Source organism: Scomber japonicus, chromosome 5 (assembly GCF_027409825.1).
Source record: "Scomber japonicus isolate fScoJap1 chromosome 5, fScoJap1.pri, whole genome shotgun sequence".
Taxonomy (NCBI): Eukaryota; Metazoa; Chordata; class Actinopteri; order Scombriformes; family Scombridae; genus Scomber; species Scomber japonicus.
Genome location: NC_070582.1, coordinates 17,402,054 through 17,421,464, shown reverse-complemented (window position 1 = coordinate 17,421,464; position 19,411 = coordinate 17,402,054). Strand labels below are relative to the sequence as shown.

At 37.5% G+C, this 19,411-nt stretch overlaps 2 protein-coding genes across 2 annotated transcripts; one reads left to right on the top strand and one right to left on the bottom strand.

The window, feature by feature from the left end:
• Positions 1-185: 185 nt before the first annotated feature.
• slc28a1 (solute carrier family 28 member 1) lies at positions 186-5,998 on the bottom strand. Its single transcript, XM_053319108.1, has 18 exons — positions 5,954-5,998; positions 5,617-5,696; positions 5,456-5,532; positions 5,010-5,101; positions 4,646-4,835; positions 4,405-4,546; positions 4,041-4,154; positions 3,289-3,363; positions 3,110-3,190; positions 2,905-2,985; positions 2,563-2,688; positions 1,933-2,063; positions 1,670-1,838; positions 1,095-1,274; positions 880-961; positions 689-787; positions 505-610; positions 186-345 (listed from the first exon to the last, which is right to left on the bottom strand). Exons 1-18 carry the CDS (start codon positions 5,955-5,957, stop codon positions 225-227), a joined length of 1,950 nt encoding a protein of 649 aa, XP_053175083.1. The 5' UTR covers positions 5,958-5,998; the 3' UTR covers positions 186-224.
• Positions 5,999-10,556: 4,558 nt separating this feature from the next.
• Positions 10,557-19,093, top strand: znf592 (zinc finger protein 592). Its single transcript, XM_053319568.1, has 9 exons — positions 10,557-10,689; positions 11,114-13,371; positions 13,953-14,131; positions 14,224-14,397; positions 14,485-14,644; positions 15,151-15,411; positions 16,387-16,490; positions 16,565-16,706; positions 16,814-19,093. The coding sequence occupies exons 2-9, from the start codon at positions 11,134-11,136 to the stop codon at positions 17,303-17,305; spliced, it is 3,750 nt and encodes a 1,249-aa protein (XP_053175543.1). The 5' UTR covers positions 10,557-10,689; positions 11,114-11,133; the 3' UTR covers positions 17,306-19,093.
• Positions 19,094-19,411: the final 318 nt, after the last annotated feature.

Here is a 19,411-nt window from a genome sequence, read left to right as displayed (position 1 = left end):
TATTAAGGTGTGTCCTTTTAACCCTTGGCCTTAAAAAAAAGCTGACATCTGAATTAATTTACAATATAATACAAAAAAAGGCACATTTATGTTTAAAGATATGCATATATTCTTTACATTTTTACATAAACTGTGAGAAATTGACTGCCATGGAGCGACATACAACTAAAAAACTAACGTGCAACTGAAAGCCGAATTAAAAACAAACACTGATATTTTTTTCTCTAATTACAAACTGACACACCAGATAGACCACAACACTGACAACATTTAGAGAAAAACACTGTGACATTTGCTACTGTGCTCCATGATCCTTCAAATGAGATGGTCCCATTGTTTACAGTGCTGCAAGAAAATGAATTTGAGACATAAATGTAAAGAACCACATTTCACAGAAAGGCACATTAAGTGCCTGATCTATTAACGCTGTGTTATTGATATTGTGTTTCATGTTTCAATTGAGGCACCAGATAGCATGTTTATAATGAAAATGTAAATTCTCACCTTTGAAAGAGTTCATTACAGCAAGTTCCTATGTTTGCATCTGTGGCATTGAAAGCAGATGCCTTGAACAGCTCCACACAGTCAAGTGGAGGAACAAAGAGGAGCCCTGAGAAATGAAGTAAGAGCCACTCAGTTAATTTGCAAAACAAGATACACAAAATAACTACTTGAAATTTCCGCTTACCTGCAATGCAAGCATTGACAAGAGAAACACAAGTCCCGGTGATCATAGCTCTCAACACCAGAGACGAGATATCAGATCTTCTATTTGGGCATATAGACGCTTCGATAAGAGAAAACGCTCTGTGTCAAAAATCATCACTTATACAGTATCCTGGTGCAAGCAACACAGTGATGGCATGATAAAATACTCACAAAGGCCTCCAATCACAATTCCCAGTGAGCTGAAGTTGGCAAACCCACACAGAGCATAAGTGGTGATTACTTCTGATCGGATCTGTAACAGAAAGAAACTAAATAATTGAACGACATTGCATTATGTAAAATACTTGACCGTGTGCTACTTTTACACACCCACACTGACTGATGTTCACAACACATAAGAATTCAAACTAAGAACATTTACTCACAGAAATTGTTTTTCCGTCAAGTCCATTTAGTCTGTTGTTCTTCATTTCAGACAATTTCTCATAAGCCACAAACTCATTGAGGAAGAGCTTTGTGCCAATTAGTTCAGCAATGATGAAACTCTCCTCATATGGTATTCCCATCATGAAAGCCACAGGCATGAACACATAAGAGCAAATTAACTGTGAACCCAAAAATACAAGTAGTCATTTGGATATCATTAGATTCACTTGTTAACTTTACAGTGCAACCAAGTAAACTATAACTATATGTGAAATATCAATACAAATAAATATACATATATTTGAATAATCAGTTAGAATGTGAATTAAGCAAATAGATCATCAAAACAAATTTAATTAATTAAATAATATGTATTATTCATTGCCATTATTCATTATCCATCTCCATGTTTTTGACAGTGTATGTGAATTTATCAGCCCTTTTATCTTTTAACCATTTGTACATTTTTGGGATAAGCCCTTTAACATGAATTAAATCAAATTTAAAAATTGTAAAATGATTGTACATTATCCATATCTCACAATCAACATATCACTGTTTTGCTAAAACATACCTCAAATGTGAGACCAGGATATCCCACCATACCTCCAAACCAGCTCAAAGCTTGATTTATGAACGCGAGGATGGCGAGAAAGGCTATCAAGTTTGCTGCAATGTTAGCAACAAGACCTATTGAGGCAGACGCTCCACTGCTGGCAGCCTCCAAAATGTTCCGTTCATCACTGGTGAGTTTGAAAAAGTTGTTTAATTCATAAGAGTAGCAGAAAAACACTTAGGAAATGAGAAGAAATGATGAGACAGATATACTGTACACACCCACAGGACACTTTGATATTCTGATCTGACTTGAAAGGACTTTCCTCTGTCTCTGGGTAAGACAGCTTGGAGATGGCCAATGCGCAGGGAGCAGCCATAACAGAGGCTGATATCAAGGAAGATGCATCAATCTGCAAAATACAATGAAACTCAAAGATGGAGTCACTGTTATAACAGCAATAGATTACAGTAATTCATATTCTGTATAATGTTGATAAATAATACAATTGTAAAACAACTAAACAAAAGAATGATCAAATATTAAAAAGTAAAAATTGCAAATTCAAATTTTGTGGTTTTTGTCTGTTTTAAAACACTAAAGCAGTTTTCCCTTCTTTTAATCCTTATATTTTGAATGAAAAACTGCTACACTTTGGAAGAGTCCTCCTGTAGATTTAAGAATGTTCAACTTACAACTTTTAATGCTTACAACATTTGAAGAAACTTTTCAACCTTGCCTTTGCCTAGAAACCTTCTTATTCTTTTACACTCATAAAGTTATTATTATAATTAGTAGTAGTAGTAGTAGTGGTAGTAGTATTATCATCGTTGCTGCTGTTGCTGTTGTTGTTGTTGTTGTTATTATTATTGTCATTATTATTACATACTGGTATGAAAACAACTTCTCACCCCAAATGAGATGAATGCCCCCATGACACTGCCTGCAATTGTGGCAAATCCTCCAGTCATTACAGCATGGATCTCAGATTTGGTCATGTCTTGTAAATAGGGGCGAATCAGCAGCGGCGCCTCAGTCTAGCACACACACACACACACGCATGCACGCACGCACACACACACACACACAAACACAAACACACACAATGTACAAAACAGAAGGGTAATTGTTAATTAATGAATGTTTTATATAATCATAAAATCAAAGCACAGTGTAACTCAAATTTAAATGCAATGTTATGAGAATAAGGTGAAAGATAATGCAGCAAAGACATCAAGCATTGCTCAGAGTACCTGCCCAACAAATATATTGCCTGCAACACTCAAGGTCTCAGTGGGAGAGGTTCCCATTGTTATCTGCATAAGCCATGAGATCTGCGTGAACAAAAACACATGGCTCTTAGTCATAGTACTGTATATCACCACAGGTGTAAGCCATGTACACCCAGCCCTCAGGAGCCCCTGATGGTGTGAGTTATAAGTTTGAACCTTACTTTACCTTCAGAATGAGCCACTGCATTATGCCCAAAAAGTAAAGGACTGACATCACACTGCTGAAGAACACAACAATGGGCAAAGCCTGAGGAAGAAATCACAATACTCAGTTTGTTTGGCTCATAATCTCAGTGCCTGTATTTGTTGTGTTTTGTAAAGGTAAACCTGTAAGTATCTACTCACTTGAAAGGCAAAAATGTCTCCGATCAGATCCCCAAAAACAAATCCTGAGCCTTCTTTGGTGTAGTCGAGGAATATCTAAAATCATGAGACAAAGAAGAAACACAAGTTATGTAATTTCAAATGATTATTTTTTTTAAATCAATTTATTTATATCATTCATGACAAGATCACTCATTCATTTATATTTTGTAATATGAACATAATAAAGATTGTAGGCTGAACTACCAATTAAAAGGTGACATGCATGTTCAGACATTCTGCTGATTCAACCCTTGAATGACCCACGAATGAGGGTGAAGAGCACATAAAGTATCTCTAAAGATAAGCATGCACATGCATGTAGGATATTTTGCCCTGGTAGATAAGGAATTGGCGTGTGTCATACAAGTAAAGTCTGTTATGCAAACTAAGAGTTTCAGAATGATGTATGATGTGACTCGAATAGATATAGTAACATATGTTGAAAAACAGGAATTTTGGACACTCCTATCATTATGTAAAAGGACATTGTTTATGCAAGTTAATTTTTTACTCAAGTATGATTAGAGCTGAGCCTGTGTAATAATCATCAGCTGTGCATCCTATTATCCAATTATATCATTTATATCATTATTTTACAATTGATGCTGAAACCTGCTTGTTGCTTTAACTGTATATATATATATATATTCATACACACACACACACACACACACACACACACACACACACACACACACACATATATATACACATATATCTGAGTGTAATACCTGTACTTGTCTTCCAAGCCATTCGAAAGCTATAAGTCCAGGCTCTGTTCTTATAACAAAAAGGCCAATACAGAACTGCATCCCGAGACCCCAGAAGACGGGCCTCCATGACACCTTAAAAATATTTTTTAAGAAAAAAAAGTGGTTTGATGAGAAGTGTATCTATCAGGGAGTTTCCATAAAGCTTTGTGTTACCAAGGAAGCACTTCTACTAAACCTTAAGATAATAAAGGCACAAGGCTAAATGATATCCAAGGTCTCCGCAAAACACACTAGAGATAACATGGGAGATAACAGCAAGAGATAACATTTTGAAAAAGCTGTCATGTTAGTTGTTATTCGTCGTAGTGTAAGTAAAACTCACCGCTGTCCTATGTGCTGAGAAGATGAACAAAAGCACAACGAACATGCACACACCTCCAAATGAAATGAGCTGCTCAGGACGTGTGTTCGTGTCCCAGACGAGCCAAAAAACAAGCAGGGCCACAACAATAAAGTTGAAAACACTGCAATAACAAAACCACACCTTTGCTCATTAACAGATTCCGTCCTGTGCTGAATATCAAACACAGAACAGTGTACCTGAACACATCACGTCCACTCACCATTTTATCCATTTGAAGTTAGATTTAAAGCATCGTACTGCAGGTCTGAAACACTGACTGATGCTTTCTCCCTTGTATGTCTTCAAAAGTTGATAAGATTGTACAACAACAGCCAAACTGGTGAGGACCACAAGAGCGATGGCCCTCTGGAAATCCAATACACAGGCTGCAATGAAGTATGCCACATAACCTACAGAAGAAAAAAAGAGCATTCGGCCAAGAATGAGTGTCCATGTTCAAATAATTATTACTACCTTGTCATAGTCTTCACAAGAAATATCCTTGATCTTGAAAATGTGCAAGAATAAACTGCTACTGTTTGTAAAAAAGGAATACACACAAATAAACAGACTTTTAATATTACCTGCTCCAAGTATTCCCAGCACAATGTATTTGAAGGTTTTTAAGTGAGTCTTGATGTAATCCTCTGTGGCATTAATCGGCTTGGAAACTTGGCTAAAGTACAGAACAAATCAAAATTGATTTTCCCTTGGGTATAAAATATAGTTCTCTTTCAAATTTCTGTGAATAAAAAAATGTCTTTCTTATAATTCCATAGATTCAGTTTTAAGTAAAGTATATTTGCCCAAAGACTGTTTTCTGTATTAAATATCAAACCAACAACAGTCAGCAGGATTAGATTTGAGTGTATGTTAATTATACTTTATTCATATACATAGGCTAAACAAAACAAATGTTACAGAGGCATAATGCAGCATACTACACCCAAAACAGTTACACTGCCCAATAAAGCAGTTACTAATCTAGTTTTACAGAAAGCAGTTAAGTTATAGAATTAAACTGACAAACCTCAGGTATGATCCCAAACCCTTTTTTGTCTTTTTAGTCTGCCCTTTGACACTGCTACAGTCCGTCATGTTGTCCTCCTGAGAACATTACATTATTTTACTGAAAGAAAACAAAATAATAATTTTGCACCATTTCTTCTAAAGACAAAAGGTAAAGCATACCTCTATGTCAAAAGCTGGGTTGTCCACGCCATTTTCGTTGGCGTGGTTTGCACTTTTGAGCTGGATACCGTTGGTTTCCACTGAAAAAAAAAAGAAACATTGTTCACTTCTATTCAGCAGCCTTTGGAAAAGCAGCTTTAACTTTAACAACCAGGAATGCCAAACAACTAACGAGCTGTGTTTCTACGTCCTCTCTCCGTGAGATAAAATAATCTTAAAATAAGTCCACAGTGTCTTTACAGCTTATCTTGAAGAAGAGGAAAAAGAAGAATGGTGCACAAAAACACCAGTTCACAACTGCAAAACAATAATGATCAAAGCAGAGCTAATGGCTTACTCATTGTGCGTCCTCCTAAACCCGGCTGTCAAATGCTGTGTTGTAAAATACACTGCAGGAAAATATACTCTGCCCTCTATGAAACATCTTATCATTAATTAACAGACAGGTTACACGCTGCTCTGATCTATCAGGAAGTACATGACATCAGCATAAGTATGATAATGAATCAGAAATGATTTAATGGCACTGATGAAGCAACACACATACGTGATGTTGTGCATGTGAAGCATGATTTGTTTTCCAAACGCAACAGGTAACTGACTTCACAGGAACTATTTGCTAATACAGTGCAATACTAGTATATTAATCATGAATGGGTTTATCAGAAGGCTCCTCCCAAGTTTAAAATAGGTCCTAAACAGTCATATTGTTCCTTTTTATAAAGAGGACTTTGCAATAGTGAATTTTTCTGAGACAATCCACAATATGATGATAAGATCTGTCTATTACTATTGTAACTTACAAATGTTCATTTTGTGGCAGATGACATTTATATTTTCAAACAATACAAGAAGCTATTTTATATGGTTGGACGAGAAATAATTAGTTCTCCTGCAATTAGAGTGGCTGTAGTGCACATTATTCCAGTAAAAGAGCCCAAAGAAAACTACTTTATGTGAAATTAAATCCTACTGTGTATGCCATCAGGGGTCTTCATAGGTCTATTAGTGGGGAGAAGTCAGCACTGTCAAATTGTCTCTCATTTTATGACAGTTTCACATCTGTTTACGCAGTTATTTTGTTTTTTAAAAAGTACATTGAGCATTTGCTGCATAACCAGATATCCTCCAAATCAGCTTTAATGTGGTCCATTAAATATATTGCAGTGCAATCTGTACTTTCAGGGTGATGATTCATGATTGGTTTTAATGGTTGCTATTTGCTCTTCCCATGGCCGTTTTGATCTTAATCACCCCCAAAAAAATCTTGGATTCCTTTTTAAAATGGACTAGGTCCATGGTTCATAACACTCAATGAGGTCTCAGTTTGTCTGGATGAAGATGCTAAACATTAATTCTTATTTACAAATTCAGGATATTTGTGCTCATTAATATTTCACAAGACCTTGGGGACCCTAAAATCCATTAGCAGAGGTTTATGAGCCAACAGATTTTGTTGTGTAACATTAAATGCAATGGTTCAGCACCCCAAAGACATTCTTGTTTTGCACCCCATCAACTCATTCACCATCAGAATTAATTTGACTATTTAGATGTCATAGCTGTAACTGAGAAACAGACTTGTTAAGGGATGACTTTAACATGCATGTAATACTAAAACTAATAACAATTTAAGCATATTGAATATATGTTAAGTGCTGGAAAGTACACATTTACTCAAGTACTTCAGTGTCATTTTGAGGTACTTTACATGAGTATTTCCATTTTGACTCCATTGACTTAACTATATTTCAGAGAGAAACATTTAATGTTCCACGGCATTATATTCATTTGACAGCTTTAGTTACTTTTTAGATGAAGATTTGACACAATGGATAATACAACACGCTTTTAAAATGCAACACATTGTTAAAAATTAAACCAATGGTTTACAAACTTTTTGGCTTTTCATGTCTTACAAAAAGCAGTGAATAGTCTGGGTCACATTTCAGATGTTTCAGATTTATCTTGTGAGCCTTTGGAGGGGCCCGACCTCTAGGCTGGGAACCACAGGACTAAACTAGCTATCTGTATAGTTCAAGTAGCCTAGTTAAAACTAGCTCTCAGAATGTTTAATATTCGGTGTGTTTACTACTGTCTTTAGTCTTATTTAATGATTCCTCATTCACAGACAAACACATTACAATGTGAACTCTTTTTCTTTTTATGAAATAATAATAATAGCAAATAGCTTTACAAATTTTGCCGATTTCATTTCTTCAATCACAGTGACTTTCTGTAATCTTTCACTCAATCACTACATTCAAAGCAGTGGCTCTACAGTCAGTGATACTGTTGTTGTTGTTATGTTACTGCAGCTCTTTTTTTCTTTTTTTTCATGTCATAATAAAGTGATTCAGGCCTCTGTGAGTAAGTGTGTGTGCATTTAACAGGAATTGAAGTCAGTACAGCCTGACTAGCGGGAAGGAATATACACCTGTAAAAAAACCTCAATTTTGTCTTGCAGGACATTTACACAAATTAAAACTAGCTCCTTCCCTCAAAATTTAAACTATGTAATATAAATCAACCTCCAATGGCCATCAAAGCTGAACCTGCCCGTACTGCCAAAGTGAAAGTATTGCATGTGAGAGTAAAGCATGATCTGAGAGTTGCTTAAGGCGGACGGAAGTGTAAATACTATTAAATAAAACCGTTCATTGTGAATGTCTCTCATCCAGTTAATCATTGAATTTGGATAATCCACTTATCAGTACTGATTGCTAGGAAATCTTTCATACACATATTAAAACCAAACAATGAAACAATGATTTATCTTTCTCTGTAATTCATTGTGATTTACAACATATCCAGACTGCTAACAACAGCAAACAGTGGAGCTGATGCTTATATTTACACTCTGTTTAGTTAATTGATGATCAACTAAACACTTCTGCCGCTCACAATGGATTGGAGGACACTGCGCATTACACAACACGTGGGTTATTTGTTAAGAACAACATCCAACATATAAATCTAATTTTAAAATAGGTCCTTTTTTTCCACTTAAGCCGTACGTAACATGTGGCCAAAGAACACTGGCCAAAATCCCCAGCTACTTGTCTTGTTTGATTACTGAGATAAAACCACAGATACTCGCATGTGTATATACTTCTGTGTATATATCTATGACATAAAAAGCTTACAAGTCATGTGAATGGTTCCCAATCCTTTCCACATAACCTGAACATGATCATGGGCATTAGTGTAAACCTGGTAAGTCTCTCATTCAGATTGTAGACTCAGTGCAGCTGAGTTACACTGTAATATTCCAAGTAATAGCAATAAAACAGACAAGACATGTTGTAAATAAATAAAGACTTATCTTAAACTATAAGCTTTGATAAGTGATGTATAGATCTGACTGATTTCTACTAGCCTTAAATCTTAAAGCAGGGAGCTCCAGAGCTGAGGCGCCTTGATTGCAAAAGCCCAGACATATATAATACATATACTGTATATACTTTTTAACCAGCTTACTGAAAGATCGAGATTACATGAAGAAATAGGTTTGGGCAGACAATGCTAAACAGTGGCAAAAGCATGATAGGCTGTTATGAGCCCATATAGTCATCCATACATATATTTTACAATAACTTTTGGTCTAGGGCCAGGAAATGTGCAAGCAACATCGTCACTAACTCATCCCACCCTGAACACACCTCCTTGGGAAAAGACTGAGATCCATAAAAACATGCACCAGCAGACACGGGAACAGCTTCTTTCACAAGGCTGTTGCCCTATTAAATAACTTAACTGTACTGTTATCACACTGGACTTTACATCTCACATCCCTCTTTTAAATGCACTTGTCACTTTATTTCATGAAGCTGGACTTAACACTGTACTTAACACTGTTCAGCCTCTACTGTTACATAATTTAACTTAATTGTGCATGTCACATTTAATTTTTGCACTTGTCACTACTTCAATATTTCATTTCAAGGTTTGTATCCCATTTCTAAACCATTTTTACATCATGTGAATAGATTTGACATCATTTCATTTTAGTACTAATTTGTTTATTTTATTAACTCATTATTATAACCTTACTCCTGTCATATTTTCATTCCTCTATGTCGTGTTTGTGAGAGCATAAGCCAAGACACATCAAATAAACTGATTCTGAGATTGTAATACCTACCTACCTCTACCTCAACTTACCAAAAAACTTTGCCCTGTGACTGTACCAGTGTTGGGGAGTAACTAGTTATATGTAACAGCATTATGTAGTTTAATTACAAAATATATGTAACTGTGTAATCCGTTACAGTTACTGAGAAAAAATGTGTAATTAAATGAGTTACTTAGTTACTTAATATTTTGTAAATAAATCATGACGTGGACCTTCTCACAGTATCAATTAAGCCCATGTCAGACTTTTGACTTTTTAAATAAAAAATCTTTATCTTATATACCACAATCTACATTAACTAATTAATACATTTTCAAATAAGAGATAAATCTTGCTTTATAAGAAATGATCTCCTTTACTTATAAAACATGTCACTATCCATGAAAAACACCTGGACTTATTTTGGTGGCTTAATGGATACACTTACAGTTGAAAACATTTGTTAGAAAATTAGAAAAGTAGTCAAAAGGTAATCAAATGTAATGAGTTACTACTTTGATTAAGTAATTGAAATAGTTACATTACTTATTACATTTTAGGGTAACTAGTAATCTGTAGCCTATAGTAACCTTCCCAACCTTTTATTTTACCAATGAGCCACTGCATACAATAAACTGCATTAATCCCTGCAGAGTGTCACGGGACACATTCGCAAGAAATCTCTTCAATGGTTGCAATCGTCCGGAAAACCAAAAGAAGTAGCTAACGTCCCATGGCACCGCCTCTCGCCCATATCGCCTGTAAGACAGCGTTCAGGGTTTGAGTCACTCAGACACAAGGAAAAGGAAAACGAAGTTAAGGCTAGTAGCTAGTAGCCTTAACTTAGCTATGAAACCCAGCTGCAGCTAGCTACTGTATCTAGCTGGCGAACACATCGCCTGCAACTTATTTTGCTACATAATTTATTAGAGCTGTTAAATGTAATCGCGGAGCAAATGGTAAGCCGACTGGTGCATCAATATGTAACAAATTGGGACCGCTTGTCTATGGTTTATGCGCTAGTGCTTTGCTAAGCTAACTAGCTAAAGCTAACGTCAATACCTGTAGTTTAATTGGGCCTTTGAAGGATTTGATATTTGGTAAGGTTAGGGCCACATGTGTCTGTACTAAACGCTAAGGTGCATACAGTGTATATTAATGTATGCTTTGCTATAGCATAGTAGACGGAGAACAAATGTCGTTACGGGTTAGCTTGCTAGCTAAAGCTAAAGTTTGCAAGGGGGTAGCTCCCCAGCTGTTACAGATATCCACTTTGTAAAACAACACTTTTTAGGCTGTCATCAGCTCTTACATCTCCCCCTGCAGCGACCACTGTGCAAATGGACAGATACGATAACAAGTTTACCCTCTCTGTGTCTGCAGGTTTATGAGACTTTGCAGCCATGGGTGACATGAAAACCCCAGATTTTGATGATCTTCTGGCTGCCTTTGACATCCCGGATGCCCCGGGGTTGGATGCTAAAGAGCCCAACCAGGAGAGTCATGAGGAGACAGAAAGTCATCTAAAACACACAGGGATATGTCTGGATGACAGCTTATTGAGTAGCCAAGCTGTCACTACAGCAGATATTCCTGCTGTAAGTGTCATTGTGAAAAACACAAGTCGCCAGGAGTCATTGGAAAGTTTTGATGATGGACTTCACACAAGTCCAGAATTGCAAAATGGATTCAGGGATCAAGAGACTTCCATTGACTCTGTTGAAACAACTAACACTGGCTTTTCCAAATCATTTGCCTCTGCTTTGAATGGGGAGAGTTCAAGAGAGCTTTTTGGAAAGGCACCTATTCAACACAAACCTGATGGAGCACCAATATTTTCACAGTCACTTTCTCATTTTAGCCCAATATCCAGTCCTGAGTCTGAAGACATGCAGTGTAGTAGAGATGAAATGCATCCAAAACAAGAAAGACCCTGTTTTCCAGAAGCTTCAGTTTTGGTTGAGCCTTCAATCCCAGACAGTCAAAAAAAATTGGACCTCAGCGTGTTTGATGAATGTGTAAAGGACTCTAATACTCCTAAGAACATTCAAAGGAGCAGAGCAGAAAGTGCCAGCAGTGAGGAGCCGTCTGACAGCTGTGTCAGTAATGAAACTGATAAAATATCTAGTGCACACAGTGCACTTCCTCCTCCAAGCGGTAACCAGAACTTGACTGAGAACTGCAATTCAGGAAGCCCAGTGGATGTTTCCACATTTTATCCACAAGTCAATTCTCAAACATCTAAGTTATCATCTTGCCTTGAGGCTCTGGTGGCTTTGAATGCTAGAAAAGATCCCAGTGAGCACACTACCCCCAGAGAGTCATCAACCATTCAGAATGACTGTATGAAATACAGCCCCAAGGTGCCTATATCCCCACGAAGTCCCAGAAGTCCACTCGAAGCTGTGAGACGGCTGATGAAACCATCTGACAGCCCTGTAAGCATCTGCAGTGATAGTAGTGGCAAAGCATCCCCTGCTGTGGCATCTGGGTCACCCCCTGCCATACCAAGAGTCAGAATTAAGACCATCAAAACTACAACAGGGCAGATAAAGCGCACTGTCACCAGTGTGCTGCCTGATTCAGAAACAGATGAAGTTCATTCTGCCTATGAATCCTCTCCCTCGCAGAGTATGATAAGTGAAGATTCTTACTGTAATTTTTCTCCTCATCAGTCTCAAATTGCAACTGTAGAAAGCATTGCAGGATTGCAGACTAAAGGAACTCCATTTAGTACATCTTCACCAAAACGTTTACACAACAAACCAGAGGCAAACTCCAGAAGATCAGGTATGATGGACTCTGCAACAATTTTCCAAAATACCAGTGGTCCTGTCAAAAGATCAATTGCACATCAGGGGCATAAACCAAAGAGAGTATCAGCTACAACAGGCCATACAACTAGCACAAACTTCCTTCCCAAAGCAATGCACTTAGCAAGTCTGAACCTTGTCCCGCACAGTGTTGCTGCCTCAGTAACTGCACGGTCCACCTCTCACCAACAGAGCCAGCACGCGCTCTCCTCAACGGTGTACAGCACTGTCCCATTGGTGCATCAGGTGAAAACAGCCAACCCTTACCCGCGAACCTCCATCCCCAACACAGCAGCAGGAACCTTAAACAGGCTATTGAGCAACACCAACCCTGTGCCTACATATGTACCCAACCTTAGCCCACCTCCAGAGAGTAACATCAACCTTCCACCACGTGGGTACTGCTGCCATGAGTGTGGGGACTCCTTCGGGGTTGAGAGGAGTCTTGCATATCATTACAGCAGGAGGAGCGTTCACATTGAAGTAGGATGTACGCACTGCGCAAAGACGATGGTGTTCTTCAACAAGTGTGCCCTTTTGGCACATGCACGGGAGCACAAGAACAATGGTATGGTGATGCAATGCACGCAGCTCCATATGAAACCCATAGCAGAGGAACAAATGTTTGTTCCTTTGAGTGCTGAACCAGTTAAAGTTGTCTCTCACACCACACCATCACCCTCACCTAAAAATCAACCAGTCATGCCTCTATATCCAGACAATGTCATCCGCCACAGACTTCGCTGCTTGGAGTGTAACAAGCAGTTATCTGACTACAAAGCACTCGCAGGCCATTACCAGAGGCTGTCTGAAGATATCGAAGGATTAGTGAGTTGATGTTTTATTGAAATAGTGAATGATAAAATTTGTAATATGCTTTGTTTGTGATTGTCATCAAATCCCATGAAAAGACCATAATCAAAAGTACTTTGGTCTGTCTCCACATGTTATGACTTCCCCAGCCTGTCTGTAGTACTCAGTCCCAAACCCATTTGTTTCTGCTGAATAAGTCATTTTAACAGATTAGTTTTTTAGCAAATGGGTCAAGTATTTTCAGTTGAGGATTGTCAGTATTTACTACAGCATATGTGGGATTGACTCAAAATAGACTAGAGTAGCCATGTTAATTTAATGAAAGAGCATGTCAGCCAGTTTTCTGAAAATAATGTAGGTCTGTACTGTAGCACAGATGAATAAGCCCCAAGAGTCCTTCACCTGAATCCAATACTTGGTAGCGAGATTAATTCATTGTTGTTTCTCATCTTTCTTGTTGTTTTCTCGTTATGTAATAGAAAAACTTAAATATCACCATTCTTATCCTTTCCAGGGTTTGTGACCAGTATCTTTATATTGACCGTGTTGCTTCTTCATATTTTTTTATACGGTTCTCTCATGTTCGTCTTTTACAGATGTGTAAGGTTTGCTCAATGTTGCTACCCAACAAGTGCAGCTTCAGAGCTCACCAACGCATTCACACTCACAAGTCCCCTTACTGTTGTCCTGAGTGCGGTGCCCTGAGTCGCTCTGCTGACATACAGAAGCATGTCAAGGAAAACTGTCTGCACTATGCACGCAAAGCCTGGTACAAGTAAGTGACAGTCCACAAAAAGCAGTTCTTATTAAAAAGTATGAGTGGTTTACAGTGATAGCAAAGTGACATTATGCTGCCTTTTCCTCCAGGTGTCTTCACTGTGATATGGTTTTCAAGACCCTTCAAGGACAAAAGACTCACATTGAAGAGAAACATTGTGAAATGTTATACAAGTGCTCCATCTGCCCAGTTGCCTGCAAGACCTCAGACAGCTGTGAAGTTCATCTGAAAAATAAGCACAATTCTAGCAAAGTTTCCCCTCAGTAAGTGAACATCGTGTGACCTGACTGTTAAAACTTACACATTTCTATTTTACGGCCCATTTTAACCATTATCTCTTTGCGTTGCAGGTTAATCTTTAAGTGTTCATGTGAGAAAATGTTCAAGAAAAAGCAGTTACTGTTTCAACATTTCCATCAGGACGCCAACAAGCGCCTCGTGTGTATATTCAAGTGCCCAGAATGTAACTCAGTCTTTCCACAAAAGCATCTGTTAATGCAACACTTCAAGGTTAGTCTTGACTGTATGTCTTCTACATAAAGACTTTTTTTGTATCTTTGTCAGCATAATATAAACTCCCTGCCAAGCAGTCTTTTCTGCGTGTATTTGTTGGTTGGATTTCATTTTGTATGAAGAGGTTAAACATTTATCCACATATTTGTTGAGCTATTTCATAAATTTGCATAATGAAAACAAATGGCAGCTGCCTACTAATGTCTATCATTTCTGTGGAAAATGATGTTAAAACTGTGCAACAAAGTGACATTTCACTTTTGATTAAAGTTGTTCATTATTATAAAGCAGCAAGAATTAATGTTCGCTTTTGTTAATATTAATTAATACGCAATACCAAAAACCCGGTGCACAATAATAGACATGGTAAATTAGTCTTGGTTCACCACATCGGCAACAGAATAGTCAAATATGATCTTTATTAAATTACATGTTTAATAGCAGTAGTATTGTCATGTTTGGTCAGTTTTTGTAATTTTTGCCATGAATTTTCTGTTTTTTAGAGTGTCCACGGAGGAGACATGAGACCAGAGGCAGACAAGAACAGTAAACAAACTGTCAGAAGTGACTGGCAGCAGGATGCGCATTCCGTCCAACAGCAGAAGGGTCACAACCCTGTTAAACGCACAGATAGTCCCAGAAAAAAGGCAGAGCAGGATGGCAAACCTCGTGTGAAGCCCACCGGCTGGACGTGTGGGGAGTGTCTCCAATGGTTCCCTGAACGAGACTCGTATGTTTCCCACATGAAGACCAACCATGGAAAGGTGAGGGATCTTGAATTCCCCCATAATGAATTTTATTCATGTTGAACCTAACATTGAATTGCTGCTGCTCACTCGAATACATTTCTTGGCTCCCTCCAGAGCTCATTTTTCCATTAAAGTGTAATCTCTATCAATCAAACAGTGCCTCTATTTTCTATATGCTGTCAACCTTTTTAAATTTACAATTTTATGGACAATTTATGTAGAACTATTAATCACTCTAGCTTCTATGAGCTCATCAGTTTTATTACGAGCGTGTAGTGTTGTCGGGCGGGGGAACAAAGACAGATTAGACTGGATAGATAAGATAACACTTTACTGAGTCCTGTGAAGTACATTTAGGTTTTACAGCATCCGAGTGAGACAGAGAGAAAAAAAGGAACAAAAAACTTGAGGACAAAATCCTAGTTTCATTCAACCTGCTTAAAAGCTATATTAATTATTACATTAATATTACATAGACTGAGTTTTGGTGTTTTTATCTGAAGAGTCAGTCTGGTTGAAAATACTTAGGTCACCTACTGTCCTTTTAAACGCATCATGAGCCGTCCTGTTGTAATGACAGCTGACTCAGAGGACAGCGAAAACTGTACCCGAGTTCTGACTGGGTGTTGATTTAACGTGTGGATGGTTTTAGACAATTTCCTGACATTTTGATTCTGGTGTGAACATCTTTTACAGTTAAATGGGTTTTAATATCTGCTAAAGTGTTGCCCTGTTGCTAATTCTCAGCTACATGATGGTGTTTAACTGTTCAGTTAGGTCTTCTGGATTTTTATTTGATGTGTCGTTGCAAAGGCAATAAAGATTAAAACTGCCCTTTATGGCTGAGTGTGACACAATCACTCAAATAAACTTGTTAGATATTAATGATTTCCTCATAATCATTAATTAGGAAGTGCAATTTATATTTGTCATGGTTGTATAGTCACTCTGTTCAGCTCTGATTTTAATTTAACTTTTTTGTCATTGAAGAGATATCGCTGCCGACAATGTGAGCAGTCTTTCAACTCTACAACCAGTTTAAGACGACACATTCGCAATGACCACGATGGGAAAAAGAAAATATACACTTGTTGGTAAGATTTTTATGTTTGAAAATGTACAAATTGCTATCGAATCATTAATTCATTATTATATTTACCTTTTAAAGGTATTGCACGGATACAAAGACCATATTTAGGACGAGTGTGATGCTGAAGAACCACATCAGTCTTATGCATGGAATCAAAAACCCCGATCTAGGCCAAATGCCAAAAACATCCATCCAGGAATGCAAAACGGCTTCAGACAAGGTACTTATTTCATATTTCTTAACACAAATAAACTAATTACTGCAGGCACAAATGCTATGAATGCTATAGGACATCATTTTAAGATATGTAACTTTTTCGATTTGCAGGGTCCTATATTACAAAAGCCTGCCATTGGGACACAGGAGGAGGGGCAGGATCACACTGGCAATCTGGAGGCTCCTTCAGCAAAGCGACTGAAAACTCAATACCGCTGCTCAAAGTGTGGTTTCATCACAGCCGACGACACACAGTTCCAGCAGCATATACCTCAGCATAAAACTGATGAAAACACTCCTCAGTGCCTTCACTGCGGCCTGTGTTTCACATCAGTGCTGTCACTCAACAGACATCTTTTCATCGTACACAAAGTCAAAGATCTTGAGGAAGAAGAGAAAGGAGAGGTTAGTGAGAAGAAGAAGAAGCAGCAGCAAGTTAGATCAGCAGAGACCAGTGAGGTGAACGACCTGTTACTGGAGCTAAATGAAACTCAGTCCTCACAAGCAGGAGAGCCAACAAGTCTGCAGTGTGACAAGACCGCCGAGTGTAATTTAAAACTGAGCGCTCACTCTCAGACACAAGCTGTCTCTCTGCAGCAGTAAGAGCCACCTCAACACACCTTGGAAGCTGCTTTAATAGCTTCAGTGTTCATATTAAAGTATTTAACAATGCTCGATGTTCTGCATGGAGGTGGTACAAAGTCATTGGGCTTTTTTTATTTTTTAAATCCCTCTTAGAATATTCAGAAGCAGTGCAGCACATTCAAACGGTTTCATAAAGAACAGTATTTTCATACATACAAGGACGTATTGATAATCATTTTTCAATTATTTTTATTTAACTTTGCATGTTGGCAATATATTCCTTTTGCCTTTCAGACGACAGCGTATAACAGCTTCTTTCTTTTTTTAATAAACAAATGTTGCATCCACCCTGACAGAAAACTGAGGAATGTCTATTAGTTTTAAGGTATGGTAGTGATTGATGTCAGTGAAGTGGTGGATTTTCTTCTTTTGTAATCAACAGCAGTTCAAATTGCTTAAATGTTGTCTAAAGTATTTAATGCTACACACTATTACCTGGATATGATCCAGGTTACTGTTTATTATAACATGACAGCGTTGCAGTTCATTTGCAGTACAAAGCTAGAATTTTAGTCACCATTTATTACAAAACATAGTATAGTTCAATATTCATTTAAAAACATTACTTCTGCGTTTATGCTAAACAGTTCATCTAAAAAAATGAGATAAAATACAGGCTTGGATTTGCCTTGCTAAGCAAAGCCTACTAGTTAGGCTACCGTATATGCAAGAACAAGACATGCTTTTGATTATATAAGCATTCTGAAAAGCTTTTGTTTTAAGGTTTATTGAAAATGTTTGATTTGTGGGTACATGTGATGTCCCAGATCTGGCCTTTTTTTCTTTTTCTTTTTTTTAACATGTTCTGGTTTTTCTTGTTGAATGAGTGTTCAGTGAAAAGGAGGGTTATTGGATGTGTGGTTCAGCAGTATTGAAAATACCTCAAATTGCCAGAAGTGTGTTTTTCAGGCAAGTGAACGGTCAATGTTATGTCAAATCAGGGTACATTGTTTTGGGTAATCCAGATCAGGTGTGAAAGTGACATGTGATGGTTTATCGGAGTGAACATTTTATAAACCGGGACCTGTTAACATGACATTTCTCATACTAATAATAATAATAATAATAATAATAATAATAATACATTATTATTATTATACGAGTAAGATGGAGGAGCTTTTTTAATGCATGATCATTTAATAGCTCACAGTGTTGGATAGCTATTGTTGGCAGGTTCTGATTTGTAAAGCTGCACTTCTTGTTTTGTATTGAATACACGGCAGTACCTACCTCCATGGTAAAAGGCAGTGATGAATAATTAGTGTTAAATGTTGAAAGGCTTTGAGGAGTTGCAGATAATCTCAGTGCAATGTAAAATTAGTTTATAGAATGTGTATTATCCCACATTATTCAATTTTATAAATTATTTTGGGAATGATATTAAGGCTATATGGTCATATTGACTCACTGGCAAGTGAACTTTTCTATGTAAGTGCTATATGAGCTCTTTATTTCTCTGTAATCTTGAGTCCTTAAATCGCCACACTGCAGCTATTTGTCTGCAGAGGCTGAAGAGAAAGTCTTGTTCACGACTTGTTCTTTTGTAGTGCTTGTTGAAAGATATTTGTACTTTTGATACTGTGTACAGTGAGGACTTGTGTTGGAAAGTAACTTGTGTACATACAGTAGCCAATGAACCCTGGATTCACAGCATTTCTTAAGCCATTACATCTATTCAGCATGCAGTGGCACATGTGCCTTGCTGTTATGTTTACTTAAAGTACTTACAAATAAATTGGTGCATTTAATTATATCCCTGCTTTGTCTTTTTGTGTTCTTTTCCTCCCCAAAGTATTTACTTGTGTGTGATAATTAGTGCTTCTGCATTGAGGTCACGTATCTCACAATCGTCACAGTATGTCAGAATGGCACAAGACATCCTAATGTGCATCATGCATCCAATAAGAAACCAACCGCAGATAGATGATGTCATCTCATTAGAATATTAAGCCCATCCTATAGTAGCAGGATGGGCTTAATATTGCTATATAGGATAAAGCAGTATAACTGTCTGTCCCCAAAGAGACAGAACAGCAAAGAGATTTTAATTAGCTGGAATTAAAT

Excerpts from the sequence above, each read along its gene's own strand:
- slc28a1 (XM_053319108.1), bottom strand. Across the intron at positions 4,547-4,645 it reads AACTTCAAATGGATAAAATG|TGTTTTCAACTTTATTGTTG; the intron begins GTGAGTGGACGT and ends TTGTTATTGCAG. Across the intron at positions 346-504 it reads TGTAATGAACTCTTTCAAAG|CACTGTAAACAATGGGACCA; the intron begins GTGAGAATTTAC and ends ATTTTCTTGCAG.
- znf592 (XM_053319568.1), top strand. The coding sequence starts at position 11,134 with ATGGGTGACATGAAAACCCCAGATTTTGATGATCTTCTGGCTGCCTTT. Across the intron at positions 13,372-13,952 it reads CTGAAGATATCGAAGGATTA|ATGTGTAAGGTTTGCTCAAT; the intron begins GTGAGTTGATGT and ends CGTCTTTTACAG. Across the intron at positions 14,132-14,223 it reads GCACGCAAAGCCTGGTACAA|GTGTCTTCACTGTGATATGG; the intron begins GTAAGTGACAGT and ends CTTTTCCTCCAG.